The sequence below is a fragment of the Notolepis coatsorum genome, assembly GCF_963971535.1.
Source record: "Notolepis coatsorum genome assembly, chromosome: 15".
NCBI classification, from domain to species: domain Eukaryota; kingdom Metazoa; phylum Chordata; class Actinopteri; order Aulopiformes; family Paralepididae; genus Notolepis; species Notolepis coatsorum.
In genome coordinates this window covers 75,875,001-75,893,974 of record NC_140179.1, presented here as the reverse complement: position 1 = coordinate 75,893,974, position 18,974 = coordinate 75,875,001, and the positions used below count along the sequence as shown (strand labels likewise).

Sequence of the window (18,974 nt, the reverse complement as noted above, 5' to 3'; positions counted from 1 at the left end):
TGAATAGCACCAACTTTAGACACGGTAACGTTATCAAGCTAACTGACCTAGCGCGTCTTCCCGCATTGATAATGTTAGTAATAGTCAGCTAACGCTAGTCCGTAGCTACTTAACTTAAATACAATTCACCGTGGGTGCATTATTGTTGATAGACGGTCACGGACAGTGTTAGGTCCTGGAGAAAGGACAGGCGATCATCTGATTTGATGTAACGTTAAAAGCGGATGTTGTTCCAACTAGCTATCTTTCCAGCTAATGCTATCATAACACCAGCCAAACACAGCCCGATTCCCGTCCGAGCTCCCCGTCACACCGCACTGTCGGGGACAATGGAATTTAAGAAAGTGTATCTGCTGTTAAAATGACACAGCATCACACTTTAAAACATGTTCATTTTATAATCCTCACTCTCCGCAGGACTCGGCAGGAGATAAATTACATCATGGGATCGGAGGCTAGAATTTACGTGTACTCGCCGATACCGATACCAGCGTTTTAGGCAGTATCGGCGGCATTTCCGATACCAGTATCGGTATCGGAACAACTCTACCCAAGACACTACGCTTCTATCCGCCTACGACTCGGGAACACTGCATCGCGGCATCCGGTCTGAAAGCGCACATACGATGACGTAGGGGTGGACGGTATAAACGGTATACGGTATAAACGGTATGAATTTGCTCTACGGTATGGATTTTGAGTATACCGTGTAACCGGTAGTGCAGCTCTAAAATAGCAATGACGTCATGTAACCACAGCGCGACTATTTCACTCGCATTTGCCCCTAAAAATAGATAGAATTAGTCATAGATAATAGATATGTGCGAACTGGAAAAAGTTATTTAGGAGGCTTCGCGCAGTGGGCGTGCCAGCCCCTACCGCACGCATGTAAACACGGGTCTAGTAGTCTAGTGGGACGGGACACGGGAGCTGTCGGCGTCTCCCTGAGCTAACGTTAGCTTAGCTACCGTTACTAAATGACCCAGTCAACTATTCACTTTTAGTTTAATACATGATGGGGCATTGTCTAACCGAACGGTATCTAGTCGGCCAGCTACCGATAGCTCCTGACATCAACAAACGCTCCACAAAGTCTAGTACTAGAGACGTGTATGCTACCTGTTAGCTCACGTTAACGCAAATTAGTTCACCGTTCAAAACGAAATGTCCCATTGAACTAAATAATTCACTGAGGCGTTGTATTAACGTTATATATGCAGTAGCTACAGATAGCTCATGATATCAATGTCTTATAACACTGATTCGATGCGTATTCGAGCTGAGGGCTTGCTAACGTTATAATACCAATACAATAGGGTCCAGGTGCAGCGCCGGAGAATCCTGGCCGTAGCTCTGCTCGAGGCTACTAGAGTATAGGTCCAGGTGCAGCTCCGGAGAATCCTGGCCGTAGTACACAGACAGTGGAGCTTGTTGCGTGGTGGCGATGTCTCGCAGATAATACCAGTACAAGTCTAATTATATAATATATATATTTTATAAAAAAAAAAAAAAAAATTATATAAAATAAAAAAAAAAATGTTTATCAAAAACGATGATACCGTGATATATACCGTTACCGTCTATGCTTCAAATTATACCGTGATATAAATTTTAGACCATACCGTCCACCCCTACGATGACGGCATTGTGCCGCCTTGTGCTCGTTCAGTGTGAACGCCGCAAAGCCAGTGGAGTGGAGGTTCTCCATTGCACAATTACTGCGGGATGCCCATGTGAAAATGGAGAGAGAGGGATCGAAGGAAAGAAAGAAAAACACAGAGAGAGACATATATAGGAGAGAGAGAGAGAGAGAGGGGGCCCATGTACAGTATAATCTTCCCTTGTGCAGGCAAAATATGCGTTATCGAGGAGCTGGTCGGTAGGACACACAAAATCTTGAATCGCACAGCATAGAAAAAGCAGTGAGAGGAAGATACTGACAAAGTAAAAAAAAAAAAATTTTAAAGAAGAAAAAAATTGTTATGAACTGGGATAGTGTCGGAGAGTGCGACATTATAAGAGTAGTCCCCGGATGCCGAAAACAAAGCCTACTTCAGGACCGAGTGTGTCGCTCACTGCTTCAGAGAGACCACAACAGCAGCACTTCAGCGGCTCACTTAGCAAAACATCCCCTCGTGAATGAGAAGAGATCATTCTGCTTAGCCGAGCCGCTGCCATCAATGGCCCCCTCTCCCCGTCCACATCCTCCCATCAAGGGCCTCCTTCCTGTGCGACTGAGAGGGCTTATTCATTAGTCCAACGCACTGTGAGGGGTTCATTGTCCTCCGTGATCAGCGGGGGAAACACAAAGGCCGGAGGCGGGCCTCGTCATTATTTTAAGCACTAAATAACCCCCCACCCAACTCCAACATGGGGAAGTTGACACGCCTACATTAGGGACCTGCCAGATCACTAACGGATGGAGAGTGGAAGATACACTGTATGACATGGGGATGAGGGGTGGTTAAACACACCTGGCCTGGCTATCTTTATCTAGCCCAGAGGGGCACCACCCGACTAGTAGAGTCCCTCTCTTGTCCTTCCTAATGCGCTCAAAGCAAAAGGCTTTCAAACGGAGACGGTATTTGACTCGAGAGTGTACTGCAGTTAGAGCCGCCAGCCGAACCCCGACAGATGGAGAAGGGATCTGCCATTTTCGCACTAGGCGGATCATCTTAAGTTTAAGTTAAAGTCAACAATAATAACAACAACGATACAGTGAACCGTGCATGCAAGGGGAGGGGGGGGGGGGGGGGGACCTCTGTCGTCAGCTGGAAAACAACAAAAGGCTAGGATCACTTTGTTGTTTATGGGGCATTGTGGAACCCTGGGGAGTTTTAACAACTTAATTGTTTATGGTGCAGGTTGGGGTCCTCGAGGCTCCTTGCATCGGGCCGAGTTGTTGTGTTTCTGACGGGGGGGGGGGGGGGGGGCCTCTGTGTGTTTCACATTATGCCTTCAACATGCTTTTCTCAAGCCCCTTTTAAAACAAAGATTCTGCATTACTATAAAAGAAGACCCTGGCCTCATTATGCCCACTTTGCTTTTATTTTTATATTATACTGAACCAAACAAAGCCGTCTTATAATGCAGCGTGTGTGATTTTAGATACTAGCATGCTGGTGTTCCGGAATCAGAGCGAGGCGCGTAGTAACACAACAGCAGCAGCGTCTAGTAGTGTGACGTATAACATACGTGTCGGGCGGCTTTCTAAACAATAACAGTGGGGGAACTGTGTGAGGTGTTTTTGCCAACTGTGCATGTTTATAGCGCTCTTAAAAACTCAAGCATAACACGTGTTCAAAACGTCACTACCCCGTCCCGGTATGCTGTCCGTCCTTTTTACAGACTTCGATCTGGCAACGTGCCCTCCGCTGCCCGGCTTAATCGTAAATGGTAAATGGACTGCATTTATAGGGTTGGGTACCGTTCACATTTGAACCGATACTGGTACCCAGCGCCAGCGGTACCTTTTAGTCTCTAAAAAAATTATCTACCTACCTCAGTTATAGAATTTGTCCAAACTTCAAATTATTTATCATTATTATTTATTTAGAACAATTTGTTAAAGGGGAACTCCACTTTTTTTGGAAATTAGCTTATTTAACATCTTCCCTGGAGTTAGACAAGAAGATGCATACCTTTTTTGTCTCTGTGCGTGCATTTTAGCTTTGGGAATAGACGCTCCGTTAGCATAGCTTAGCTTCATCACTGGAAGTGAGGCAGGACAGTAGCCTTACAGTGCCTTACAGTGTATTGCAAGGTCTGACATTGACCAAACTTGATATGCATGACCTTGGTGGGCTCTAGGTCAACTCCTGAAAAGGGGGTCAATGTCAGACCTTGCAATCAAAAGTTAGGGGGCGCACTGAAATTATGGCAAGGGTTATTAGCCCCCTAACTTTTGATTGCAAAGTCTGACATTGACCCCCTTTTCAGGAGTTGACCTAGAGCCCACCAAGGTCATGCATATCAAGTTTGGTCAATGTCAGACCTTGCAATACACTGTAAGGCACTGTAAGGCTACGGTCCTGCCTCACTTCCAGTGATGAAGCTAAGCTATGCTAACGGAGCGTCTATTCCCAAAGCTAAAATGCACGCACAGAGACAAAAAAGGTATGCATCTTCTTGTCTAACTCCAGGGAAGATGTTAAATAAGCTAATTTCCAAAAAAAGTGGAGTTCCCCTTTAACAGATCAAGTGCCGTTCAGTGCCAGCGCTCTGTTCAATGGGGATAAATGCAGTTTTTTGGAGTGCTAAACCTATATTAAATATTATAGCTATGGATCTAATAACAACGTCGATTGTCAGTGAGTTTGCCGGTCAACATGCAAAAAAACAGATTTTCATCCATACATTTCCGTTTTATACCGTGGTGAATATGAGTATAGTTTTAGAGTGATCCTGTGTAATCCCAGGAAACTCCGGCAAACAGCACTTTACTACATTTCATTATGAATCGTGCCATTTATCGCCTGATTATTGAATCGATCTGAAATCAACGCTAGATTATCGGTATTATGTTTCCTCATGCATGCACGAAAGGGTGGGGGGGAGAACGTTTTTCTGTGCTTCGAGTGCCACCAACGGCATACATTACACAGTACATTACAGACACACGCTGAGATCGCGGGGAAGAAATATCGGATCAACGCAAGATTGATAACATAATTATAGTCCTTACCTTGTCTCTGATGTACTGCAAAAAGAATAATCCAATTATCTGATCGCCATTCCAAATATCCACAGCGATCCTGTGTCCAACGTTATCCAGCATTGCATGGCGGCGGGGACCCTTGTCAATGCCATCCCTATAAGCGCTTGTTTTGCCGGAGTGTTTAGAACCTGCCCCCACACCGCAGCTGGGCCGAGAAAACAAACCACATAGTTTCAAATGGAGTGCAATAGCGGCCGCAAGGTGTTAGGCGGCGGTATCGGACCGTTGCGGTCTCAGACAGAGTGCCACACAGTCCTAGAGCATAGCAGGATGAATTATGAATGGACATAGCGAATAAAAGAAATAACGACACAGAAACGTAGATCTACGTTTCCGGCACTCAACCGCTGGGCCACAGAAACATAGATCTACATTTTTGGCAATCAAAGGGTTAGTTGTGTTAGTATGGACGGTCGGCCAAGCCGGAGGCACCACAGCCGGATTCGATCTCACTGGCTCTGTGGTGGTAGACAGACGCTTAGTCCGCTGCGCTACCCGGCCGCCCCTGCATCTAGCTTTGTAAAGTGTAACCACACTTGCGACCGTTTTCGGCTTGCCATTGCCCCGACTGCTTTGTTGTTGAATCAAGTAAAATCCTAGGTATTGTGCGCGTGAACGTGACGTGAGGCACACTTCATAGTTTTTTTTAAAAATATATATAATGTGGCACCGGTGGATCTCGGTAGTACCAACATGATTCGGTCGATACCCTCAAAAGTACCGGATTCGGTACCTATCCCGGTATGCTGTCCGTCCTTTTTACACAGACTTGGATCTGGCCACGTGACCTCCGCTGCCAGCTTAATGGTAAATGGTAAATGGACTGCATCTATATAGTGCTTTTATCCAAAACGCTTTACAACTTATGCCTCACATTCACCCACACACCAACTGCGGAGGAAACAGTGCGAAGTTCGGTACTGTAAAAATAATAATAATAAAAATGTAATGCAAGTCCAATGACGTCAACGGCACGAAACAAAACCTATGAAGTGTGCCGCCCGTTCACATCAACGTTCACGTTCACGCGCACAATACACGCTTACCTAGGATTTGACTTGATTCAACAACAAAGCAGTTGGAGCAATGGCAAGCCGAAAGCGGTCGCAAGTGTGGTTACACTTTACAAAGCTAGATGCAGACAACGCTTGCTGCAATATTATATATTAACAAATTGTTCTAAATAATTAATGATAATAAATAGGGCTGCAACGAAAATCGTCGACGAGATATTGTTGCGTCGATTAGTCATTAAAAAAAATTATTATATATATATTTTTTTGCACTACCTATCTTTGTGAAAGTGGCTTCTTAGCTCTGGTCCAGCCAGCTGAAGACTTCTTAGTTTAAAGGGGAACTCCACTTTTTTTGGAAATGAGCTTATTTAACATCTTCCCTGGAGTTAGACAAGAAGATGCATACCTTTTTTGTCTCTGTGCGTGCATTTTAGCTTTGGGAATAGACGCTCCGTTAGCATAGCTTAGCTTCATCACTGGAAGTGAGGCAGGACAGTAGCCTTACAGTGCCTTACAGTGTATTGCAAGGTCTGACATTGACCAAACTTGATATGCATGACCTTGGTGGGCTCTAGGTCAACTCCTGAAAAGGGGGTCAATGTCAGACCTTGCAATCAAAAGTTAGGGGGCGCACTGAAATTATGGCAAGGGTTATTAGCCCCCTAACTTTTGATTGCAAAGTCTGACATTGACCCCCTTTTCAGGAGTTGACCTAGAGCCCACCGAGGTCATGCATATCAAGTTTGGTCAATGTCAGACCTTGCAATACACTGTAAGGCACTGTAAGGCTACTGTCCTGCCTCACTTCCAGTGATGAAGCTAAGCTATGCTAACGGAGCGTCTATTCCCAAAGCTAAAATGCACGCACAGAGACAAAAAAGGTATGCATCTTCTTGTCTAACTCCAGGGAAGATGTTAAATAAGCTCATTTCCAAAAAAAGTGGAGTTCCCCTTTAACATAACAGACCGACAGTAAGTTTGGGGGAACTAATGGGATAACTGGGGATGTTGTTTGGTCCTGACAAGAGTCTCAAAGCAACTCTGAGGTCATGCTCAATGTCCAATCTGTTCCTCTGCTCTGTCTTCAGCTGGACCAGAGCTGAGAAGCCACTTTCACAAAGATAGGTAGTGATTTTTTTTTTTTATATAATTGTTTTTCCGATTAGTCGACTAATCGAAAAAATTATCGACAGATTAGTCGACTACCAAAATAGTCATTAGTTGCAGCCCTAATAATAAATCATTTGAAGTTTGGACTATTTTTTTAACAACTGAGGTAGGTAGATACAAATTTTTTAGACTAAAGTACCGAAAAAAGGTACCGTTGGGTACCGGTATCAATTCACAGGTACCGGTATCAAATGTGAAGGTACCCAACCTAGTAAGAAGTGGACGTTTTCACTAGCTTATTATGGTCACATAGCAACACAGAATTGCCTATAGGCTAATTTGTGTTGTTGCCTGGAAGAAAATGCTTGTATTGGATATTAACTTAGTATTCCACTTTTGCTCCTTTTTCTTTTTACCCCTGCAGGGGAAGCAGCACCCTTTCCTTCAACCTCCAATTCACTTCCATCTCTTCCTTAAATTGAGATAGAATAGTAGGTTTTCATTAACCAAGCCAAATCTAGGCCAAGTTCTGAATCATTGTTAGAGCCCTGCTATTACACATTCAGCACAGAGACTCAAAGTGACTAGGGGTAATCAATAAGATGCGGTTGACCACCTAATCAACATTGATCAACCCAAAACCAATGTTATTGAGCCAGTTCTCAGGAGGCCGATGTAAACACTGCTTTTAAACAGGAGCAATGAACCGGCTCTTGACTTTACCTCATTAAGCCATCAGTAGGCTAAACAGATGACCACAGATGACTTTGTTATGAATGAATATGGCCTCGAAAAAAGGAAAAAGAAAAAAGCACCCTTCCGCTAATCCATCCACCCGGGCAGTGTAAACACTAAAAGGGGATCGTGAGGAGGCCATCCATCGCTCATCGGGGCGCTCTCCGCCTGCGGGACATTGAAGGATGGCGCATTGAACTTGGCTTGGTGGAGCGCCCATCAATCATTCCCCCCACTCTCCCGTCTCATCGAGCCAATGGTCCATCAACGCCCCCCCCCCCCCCCCCCCCCCCCCCCCCCGCCTTCCCTAGTGCCCAACTCGAGGTGTAAGCTGAGGCTTCGTTTCGTACAGCTACACCTGAGAGGCTTAAGCGAGGTCAAACATCTGAACTGGGTCCACCGATGTGACAATTCCCCCATTCACCATCACTCACAGAAAGGACACAAATTAGCTTCTTTCTTTGTAGGTATGGCTGTCGACTAAAAAGAAACCTAAAACAAAACGCCCCGAAGCCAACGACTCTTCAAACTATAGGCTTCAAACTGAGGGTTGTAATTATAACAAATCACCCCTCTCTCTCTGCCTCAGTCTGACGTGTCCCCTAGTCCCTGGGCCCAAACAGATGAACACAAAGCATTCTGAATTTCTGATTGCTATGCCTGTTGGCTACAAAAAGGAGTTCATGGTATCCTAAACGCCTAAAGTATCGACTATACTTGATATAGTACTGATCTGATCCATTACTTTTTAGACTAAAGTCCTCCTTAGCATGGGCTCACTGGTCAAAAATGATTGAGATACAGGCCATGACTTTTTACAGATGGGTAACAAATTCAAAAGCCAACATAAAGTGTCTTAGTAATGAACCGTGTGATCAGCTTCAATGCACCTTGGCCCTTTGGTGTTTTTGACGATGCTGGTGGAGAGAGCGCCATCTAACACGTCAGTCCAAAAACTCCCATGGGTTATCAGTTGGGTTGAGTTCTGGTGGTGGTGGTGAGCGACTGTGAAGGTCATAGCATATGTGATTCACACAATTTTCACACTCGTCAAACAATTCGGCGACCCCTCGTGCCCCGTGGATGGGGGCGTTGTCATCCTGAAAGAGACCACTCCCATCAGGATAGAAATGCCCTACCATCCGTGCCCCAATAATATACCCTCTTTCAAAGTCACTTCGATTCCCCCCCCCCCCCCCTGTATGCTTGTATTGGATAAGTCCACTTAGCTTGCTCCTTTTTTTTTTAGGGAAGCACTCTTTTCTTCAACCTCCAATTCACTGTATGGAAGCATTTGTATCCATTATGTTCCTCCACTCATTTATTCAGGTTTTTCCCTTTAAATATGTCACCCGTCTGCATGTGCAAATGCAGGAAATCTTGATTTCTTCCGATACACTTAACACATGGCTATTATCTGATTTCATTGGGGAATTCTCCGATTCTCAGACACCAATATCCCATAATATCCTTATCAGTGCTGCCCTACTGGCTGCTGTATCCCCCCCTTGGTGACAGGCTCAGGACGATTATGTACCGAGGTGTTGAGAGAGAGAGACAGGGGATGGGGGGGGGCTCACATTCTCCAAAACCGAGGCAGCAAGACAAAGCCCCTCGTGCCAAAGACGCAAGCAAGGCATGCTGACACACCAAAGGGAAACAAGCAAGTTCGGCCCCTCTGCTTTCCATCCACTCTTACTGGTGTGCCATCGTCCGCACAGCCAGAGAATATCCCTTTCGTTCTGGCCAGCCTCGTGGGAAGGGGGTTGGAACTGAAGCAAAGCCGTTTTTGGAGCCCAGTGTGTGTGCGTGTGTACATGTGTGTGTCTGCTTATTAGTCATCAATGGGGAAAGCCTCCAACATTTGTTCCTTTCCTCTCTGGCGCATGACACAGTCACAGGCAGCCAGTCATTCTGGGCGTCGAGTTCTTGGCAGTCCGGCTAATGCGGTTACGCAATAGCTACCGTCATTTCGACGCGAGCAAAAACGAGCTTATTGTATTAATAAACATTTGTTGTTGTGGCGACGCACCGCACGCGCACCGATTCTGTGGACCGGGGGAGTGAAGGCTGAGCACAGCATAAGGTTAGCGCTATGGTGTAGGCACGGAACATTTTATCTCTGGGACTTGGGAGCAATGTATCGCTAGCTTCAACAATCTGAGCAAACATTGAAAATACACATTTACTTTATACAGTAGGCTACGTTTTAAATGCAGTATGTGAAGTGCAGTGTCATTTAAACAGGATAGATCTGGTTTACTCTGCCAGCCTATGGTCTAGGTTACTGCTTCTGGATGTTTTGGATCGAAGAGACCACCAAAACTTTCCATTTCATCTTGGGAGACTGGCAAGCAATGTATTGCCACCTTAATAACACATTCAGCGTCAATCACAAGTAAACTCGTTTTTAGATCCTTTGATATTTTTCCTCTGATCCCCGTTCTAAATCATCATCCGGATAATTCTAGCCGTCCCTGGCTCGTTTCCCTACGTTGTAATTGCAATGCCGATCGAATATCACCAGGTGGCAGTATTGCCTACCTTTGACCTGGAATGGCTTGGCGTTGATACACGTTTTCCTTTTTTTTGTAAGGGCTCCTCCTCCTGCTTGAAAAGAGATTCACATCGATCGCCTCTAAATTCCATTGCTGAGGCGTATTTCCCATCGAAACGTGTATAGACATGGCGATGCGGTCACTTGGAATTATTGTTTTTGGAATACCTTCTGGCTAAGGTAAGGTATATTGTTTTTTTTTTGTATTTTTGTATCTCTCTTTCTCAGATTTTTCTCAGTTTTCTCCCCGTCCCAATTTTAGTCGTTGTGCCAATTTCCCCCCCTCCCTGGTTGTTGTGCGCATGTTCTCCTACTGGTCGGTACAAGGGAACCCTGAAGTATCCGCACGCTTCCTCCGACACGTGCGGCGACAGCCAGTGGCTCTCTTCTCACCTGGCAGCGAGGGCTCTCATTGGTGAAGTGTAACGTGTGGGAGGTCACGCTGCCTTCCTCAAGTCCTGCCTCTGCTGAGCAAGCGCCCAGACCTGACCTGTAGGCGTCGCTGTCCACAACGCCAGTTTCCCACCCACGGCTTCCCTCCCCCTAACCCAGCCAAACGAGTTAGTATAGCGATCAGCCCAAGCCAAGGCAATGCTGACTCCGGGAGTCGAGACCGCAGCCTCTTGCATTGGTGACGAGCGCAATGGTAAGGTATATTCTATGTCTATTTTACCAAACCTGAAACATGTTTTTCTAACGATCACAGTTTTGTGTTTTACTGGACGTAAAACATGCTCGACAATAGGGCTGCAACGATTAGTCGACATAATCGACGATGTCGATTATAAAAAATCGTCGACGAGGAATTGTTGCGTCGATTAGTTGTTTAAAAAATATATATATATTATTATTATTATTATTTACATTTTTTTTGCACTACCTATCTTTGTGAAAGTGGCTTCTCAGCTCTGGTCCAGCTGAAGACTTCTTAGCTTAACATAACAGACTGAGTTAAAACGACCCCCCCCCTTGATGATTTTGTGAAGGTACATGGTATATACCTTTGATTTGAGAGTATTTGGGGTTTCAGGGGATCAACCAGAACGGTTTGGGCTTATTGCATAACGCGTTTTATCTCGCAATCTATGGAAAAAGACTGGATTATCTTGGAAATGTGTAATGTTTAGCATGTAATAAACTACAAACTACAGTGTGTAGAAACAAACTATTTTTTCCATGTTGGACTACAAGTAGTGTGTCAAATGAGCCACACTATTGTCTCCACAGCTATAATGAACACACACACAGCTCTGCAAACATTGTGAAACACCGCGGAAATTACCATTTTAAGCTGGCCTTGAAGCGGCAGAGATGGGGACAGCTTATGGCGCTGAAACCTGAAAGTGTTAAGTGATCATGTGCTGGAAATACATAGGCCTATATTTGAAACTGCTTTAACTACAGAAATGAGATTAGATTCAAATGTATTGTCATTATACTAATACAGCACAGTACAACAAAAAGAGGTTTGGCATTCAACCAGAGTGAAAATGTAAGCGTAAAGTGCAATATACAGGTGATTAAACTGGATATAAAATATACAAATGAATTAATGAGTACTACTGAGTAATAGTGCTAATCGGATGTATACAGTGTTGTTATTATTATGTACAGGGCTAAAGGTATAAAGACACTATGGTAGTGGTCATACTGGCCAGCGGTATAACTAGTAAGAGTAGGTAAGGATATACAGATATATATATTTGGTCATACAAAGAGGGAAACAAATTTAATCTAGGACTGGTAGGCAACATTAGAGCAAGCTTCAACCCAAGTCAAGGGTTATTTCCTCTAGTCATAATAGTCAAGTCAAGTAGTTGCAAACAAAGAATTTCAGGGTGCGGTTACACCTTTCGTTTCATTTTCGTATCATTGTCATATGCGTTTCGCCGCGACGTCGTGCGCCTCGAGTCACACTTTCGTTTTTGTCACCCGAGCACACTGATGTAGTACACTGCCAAAGCAGTAGGTGGCAAACATGAAGGCAATTTCAACCAATCAGAACTGAATGTGCCAATACACTTCCTGGAAGCTCCAGCAAAGAAAATGTCAATAAGGCAGGCGCCTATGCCGCGCCACCATCTTGCCTATTTACTCAATGCAGCAATTCTTTTTCAGCAAAGCCTAATAAAAGTGCAATAAACAAAACGGATACATTCACTGTGTGTTCTGCCTGTCATTTGTTGATGAAACAAAACTAACATCAACACAAGTGACCACCAAGAGCGGATAGTTTAGTCTAAAAAACGATCGGTAGCATTGTTAGCTGCATGCTAACGTCAATGGAATTTGCCATTATAACAGTATAGCATTGTGGCTAAAAGCTAACGTTAGCTCACGCTACTTAGCCAGCATCAAACTGATGATATCGGGAGCTATCAGTGGTTAGATAACATTAGAGACAACGCTGTGTGTATTAAACAAAGGTGAATAGATGACTGGGCCATTTTGTTTAATGCTTGTTAAGTTGAAAGAGGAGCTTTGAGCTAACAGGGTTTGATAGCCAACACTAGCTCATGTTATCCAGTGGCAGTGCCAATCGGTAATGCTAGCAGAATGAATGGATGTAAACTTTCTTTAACATATTGCATATGGGTACAATACAATACGGCTCAATACAAACAATTGTTAAGGGAATGCAGACTGTTGTAGCTTGGACTGGGGTCCTTATAACAATAACTTGACAACACATAGTAGCTGCAGCTATTTGGTTTGGGACAGCTCTCTGTCACCGGAAGGGCACGCAGATGGTATCTACTGCGCATGGGCGTTTTCGCAACAACGGCTCATGCAGACTACACGCTGTTGTCTGCGCGTTTTTTAGCGTTTCTCCAAAACGCAAACACAATTTTGCGTTTCAGCCGTATCCACAAAAAAACGCCAAAAAACGCATTTCTGTGTAATAGGTACATGTAACATATTCAAAAACGTATAAAAAAAACACCACAAATACACTAGTCTAACCATGGCCTCAGTCCTCTCTCTCTTTCACGCAAACGTCTACTAAATTCCCATCGTGACATTAATTGTGGTCTACACATACACGACACGTGTAGCGGATGGTATCGTGAAGCTCAGTCAAGAAGGGCTGGGGTGAGTAGCGGTGCTATGGGTTAAACTCATTCATCCTCAAAAGACACGTTACAAAGCAGTGAGTTCACTTCTTGGTATAGGCTAGCGGTCTGTGCTGTTGCACACGGCGTGGGAGACCCGTGTTCGAAACTCCCTCGGGGCATCGAAGTTTCCGTTACAATGGTGCTAACTGACCCAGATGCCTTGGGTGGAGTGGAGTGAATTTAAGGAGGGTAAGTGTAACGGATGGTATCGTGAAGCGCAGTCACGAAGGGCTGGGGTGAGTAGCGGTGCTATGGGTTAAACTCACTCTTATCCTCAAAAGACACACGTTACAAAGCAGTGAGTTCACTTTTATCAGTCCCAATTAGTGTTGTCACGATATTTCGAACTTCGATACGATACCTTGAAAAGTATCGATATTCGATACTATTTTCGATACCAAATAAAAAAAAAATTATTAAAAATGTTGCTTTTGTTGCTGGTTGATTCTCCTCAGCTTCTCTATGGTACTATAAGCGAAGATAAATATAACACTTTTACAACCCTTTGTTTCTCTTTAGATCAGACAATTAAAAATAACTAAATTATCTAATCTAAATCAAATCAAACCCCCCCTCTTAAAAACAAAAACCTGTGTTTAACCTAGCCATCTATAAAACATCATGCTAAAACTGTGAAACAAATGTCCTACTCCCCTAAAGAAAGAAATACATAGCAAACATGACTCAGTTGTGCTGCTGCTTTTTATTTGATTAAAAACATTTAGTTAATAAGACAAAAAGACTACAATATGACTACAACAATTTAATGACGGCTTCCGGTTTGCGGAGCTATGCTCGGAGCATTAACGTTACATTTTCAACAAGAGCATGTGTCCGTCAACAACTTGCGGTAGAAGACTGCGAGCAAGCCAGCTGGTATCGATACTGCAGAAAGTATCGATATTGCGGGAAATGAGTATCGAAACCGTTTTAAATATTCAGAATCGAACACTAGTCCCAATACTGATTTCTCTGGTCTGGATATTGAAGACGACAAGAGCTTGAAAAAAAAGGGGGAGAGGAAGCTTTGATAACAGAGTGGAGGGGGAACACAACATCTGTGCTGTCAAATGGTATGACAACAAGGCGGTCACACTTGTCATCCTTTGCTGAACCAGAACCTGTGCAGAAGATTCAACGCTGGGACAAAGCCAACAAAACCTACATTGAGGTTGAGGCCTTACATTGTGGGTGCCTACAACAAATTAATGGGGGGTGTGGATTTGTTGGACTCGTTTACAGCCAAATGAAATCACGCCGCTGGTACATGTACATCTTTTGGCACACCATCATCCTTGCTGTGATCAATGCCTGGGCTCCTCTACAAGCAGTACTGCAAAGCTCTCAAGATGTCTAGGAAAGAGATACTGAACAGGAGACTGTTTCAGGCACAGCTAGCAATGTCTCATCCTGGTGAGAATGCATTTCTGCTGAACAGACCAAGAATAAAAAGAACTAGACAATTCCACGTGGGGAAATTGTGAAAGTGTGTTCTATTTAATATGACATCATACTGTAACATCACAAATGGTCTAGAATGTTCTATTATGACATCATACTGTGACATCACAAATGTTCTAGAATGGTCTATTATGACATCATACTGTGACATCACAAATGTTCTAGAATGTTCTGCCATTCATTCCTTGTGGACCAACATTTTGTTTAAAGTCGATTTGTAGCCAAACGGTGCGGTGCGGTGAAACTTTCCAAAAAGTAATAGCAACTCGAGTTGGACCAAGCCGGTCGTTTTGATACCTTACACTTGTGTGTGGTGTGAAAGCTCTGGCAGGAGTTACTGGACAAAAATCGGTGGAATAAATAATAAATAAATAGTATAGATTACAATAGTGTGGGTGGGTGGTCACACTGGTCAGGTCACCCACACTAATGAGGCTAGTAGGCTAGAACATGGCTAAGACACAATTCTGTTTTGTAAAATACAATCTTATCCTGTTTTTATTTTATTTCTTATTATATTTTTTTTTTAAATAAATGTCTATTCATAAAAATATATGACTGATGTGTGCTTATTATTCATGTTAAATACTGTCATGGGGCTAAGTAAGCAATCAACCCTGCAAAATAACCTTTAGTTCTGTATATTTGTTCAGACAATGTGAGTACAAATACAGAAATTCTGCTGTTAGCTAGGACCAATGTTGCCATGTTACAACATTTCCCTAAAAACTTACGAAAATGTAAACATTTTGAAAACCCTTTCATTTCTGCATCAGAGGCCTCCTACAACAACATAAGTAAGATCAAAAAAAAGTAGCTAATGTGTTTCTATATTTGGGCTCTACAGGGTTAAACATTCAGTACAATCAAACTGCTGTTTTTCCCAATCCCATTGCATTTCTTTTTCATTGTTGTGAAAATGATAACTAAAGCCCTTTGATCTCTATCCCCCTGGACATCAACAGAATCAAAACTATTTCAGATATCCAGACTGCTTTCCTGGAGAGACTGCTATTTATGCAATTTACCATTTAGATTGCATAATTTACTTGGGTTACCCTGACTGGCCTATCAGTCAGTAGTTAGGATATCAGCTAGCCAGCCCACAAACAAGTAATGAAACTGGTACAATTTATCATACAATTTCATCCACAGCAAGTCAAGCAACAGCAACTATGCCAATGAATGTATCGCCTGCTAGCATAGTTAGCCAATGTTAATATCACATAGCAACCTTGGAAAGGGTGCACAAAAACAGTTAGGCCTATAACTAATCAAATGATACATAATGCAGCTGAGAAAATGACACCGAATAAGCTTTTTCCCCTGACTGCACTAACACCATTGCACTGGCTCTTTAAATAATTCCGATGGCTTCCACTAGGTGTCTCATGCCATGTGCCCATTTTGGTCGAAAGGGGGATTTAAATGTCCAAGATGTCAATCCAATGCTCAATCACAACAAGCACCTTGTTCCTTTTCCAACCTACTTTTCCATCATTTAGACCACGAAAAAATACATAAACAAACGTAAACTAAAATGATGCTTAGTTACATGCATAACTTCCTGAAATAAGTTCCTCTCTTAATAAATATAATTAAGATTAATTCTGTATTTTATTACCATTATTATGGTGGTCTAAAAATAACAGATAACTTGCGTATTGAAACCATTTCACACTAGTGCATCTGTCGCTTGTGACAAACAGCTGTGGGGAGGGAACTGCCTTTACCTTAAATAACCTAAGAGACCAAGACAGACAGATTAATAACCCTCGATATTTACAAACTGATGTACTGGGCCGCCCCACTGGGTTACAGGAGTGTGACCAACAGGCGAGGTCACTCCACATTTCAACAACACAACAGACAGAATGCTGCCTTCTTCATGTCACTCACTGAGATTGACACAGATCCTGGAGAGATCCGCATATTTCTAGCTCAAAGAAAAACTTGCTCTGGGCTCTAACGACACAATAATAAACATAGCCACCAAATAACAGGCTCTTGACACAAATACAACGTCTTAACCGTCCAGTGAGATCAAATAAAAACTAATTTAATTAAACGACAGCCACTTTATTTCCCTAAACCGTGTCAATAGACGCTATTAATAAAAAATAATAAAAAACCGTCGCCTACCGATGATAGCTCGTTAGCGAGCTAAGTTAGCTAGCAGTCACCAACCATCCCAACCGCTTCAGAATCGTCGCCTTTCTTATAATAACTGGCGTTTGTTTCCCCGTTCAAATGGTCTACCCGTCCGGGGGGCTATATAATACACGTACCTGCCGTGGAACCAGTCTTTACAGATGTCGCATTCGATCATAAACCGGCTCACGTCGTAGGGCTGCCGGCAGACACAGTATAGCGGGGCCGCCGCCATCTTCCTCACTGTCTGTCCCCAAACACAAGCAGCAGGAATGGAGGGGGGCGGGGATTGCTGGGTTCACTACACGGAAGTGACGACACACGGTCACGCACACACCATTCTAGGCAATCCCCAAAACTCTGACGTCAATGTCCAAATGATTCATTTCCGTCTGTGGTTCTGTTGTTGGCCTACCAACAAAGACCCAAGTGATGACAATTTGTCTTACTTTTTTTTGGGGCATTTGGTCATGGTTAAAATCTGGATGTTTGTGATCAAGATCAGCTCAATGTGATATTCGTGTACTATGATTATTATTTTTAGTATGACAAAGCTGTAAATGGGGGACCCTGATGTTGTAAACAAGTCTTTCTCTGGTCTATATTGTGTGTATTGTGTCTAAGGCTAAATGTCATGATGTCATGTATGTTGTGTATGTCATAAATGTCACTATGAATTGAAAATGGGGGACCCTGATGTAAACCAGACAAACGTCTTTCACTCTTTCTCTGGTCTGCATCCCCTTAACAATTGTGTGTATTGAGCCATACTGTATTGTAGCCATTCTGCAATCTGTTAATAACATTTTCAATCAATCAATCAATCAAATAAACAAATAAAAAAAAACATATATATATATAAGTACATGCAATTCCATTGGTTATTTTGTACAATTTCTAAAAATCAAAGTGACATTGACAGTAAACGTGACCTTTTAAACACAGGTGTAAGTAGAGTCATCACATAGCCCAAAGCTACTCTCCCATCAGAGAAAAGGCAAACACACGCATGGACTTTTCATAATACGCCTTCATGATATCTCTGCTCTCTTCAATCAACCTAGGGCCTAGGCCTAGTGCTCCAGGCACACGTGTGTGAATGAATTAATGAATTAATGAAAACTTTATTTAACAGATTGCAGAATGGGTACAATTACAGTACGGCTCAATACATACAATTGTTAAGGGGATGCAGACCAGAGAAAGACGTTTGTCTTGTTTACATCAGGGTCCCCCATTTTCAATTCAAAGTGACATTTATGACATACACAACATACATGACATCATGACATTTAGCCTTAGACAGACATCACACAATCCTAATAGGATAAAACCAAAACACACCACATTTCTCCCCTGTGGTATGTGTCCACGGAGAATGTGTGATGTGCCCTACGTGCTTGTGTCGTGAATAGCAATGGGGACCACCACACAGCTTGATCTGTAGTGTGAGTTGACAGCGACACCCATCCCCCCAACGCCCATCTGTGCTGCTCTGCATAGTTAAGCAGGTCTGGTGCATGCAGGGTATGTGTACTCGCTGATTGATTGATTGATTGATTGATTGATTGATTGATTGATTGATTGATTGATTGATTGAACATTTTATTAACAGATTGCAGAATGGGTACAATACAGTACAGCTCAATACACACAATTGTTAAGGGGGTGCAGACCAGAGAAAGACTTTCATCTTGTTTTCATTCATTCATTATTCATTCATTCACATCAGGGTCCCCAATTTTCAATTCATCATGACATATATGACATACATGACATACAGATAGACAGTACTGCTAGATCTATACATTTATGACATACCAGATTTACAAATACAGTACTGTTTTTGATACAAGAAGAGTCTAAAAAAGAGAGTATATACATTTGACGAATACACGCTGTGCACATGTGGTTCATTTGCAGAATCCTGTATTGCGTGTTACTGTTTCCTAATAACTGCAACAAGGAGAAAACATGATATAGTTCCATTGAGTGATTACGGGACATTTGCATGTGTAATTGCTGTAGGTCTTCACCGTTGCCATCACACATTCACATAAAATCTGGATGTTTGAAAGTATGCGTGGGACCACGTACAGGTCAAAACCTTG

The 18,974-nt window shown here is 43.0% G+C and overlaps 1 protein-coding gene across 1 annotated transcript in view; it reads right to left on the bottom strand.

Annotated features, from left to right (window-relative positions):
- The window catches only part of kdm7aa (lysine (K)-specific demethylase 7Aa), an 82,140-nt gene extending 65,027 nt beyond the window's left edge, over positions 1-17,113 (bottom strand). Inside the window, exon 1 of the mRNA XM_084330071.1 lies at positions 17,001-17,113. Within this exon, the coding sequence (XP_084186197.1) occupies positions 17,001-17,098 (98 nt within the window). The 5' untranslated portion in view covers positions 17,099-17,113. The remainder of the gene's footprint in view (positions 1-17,000) is intronic.
- Positions 17,114-18,974: the final 1,861 nt, after the last annotated feature.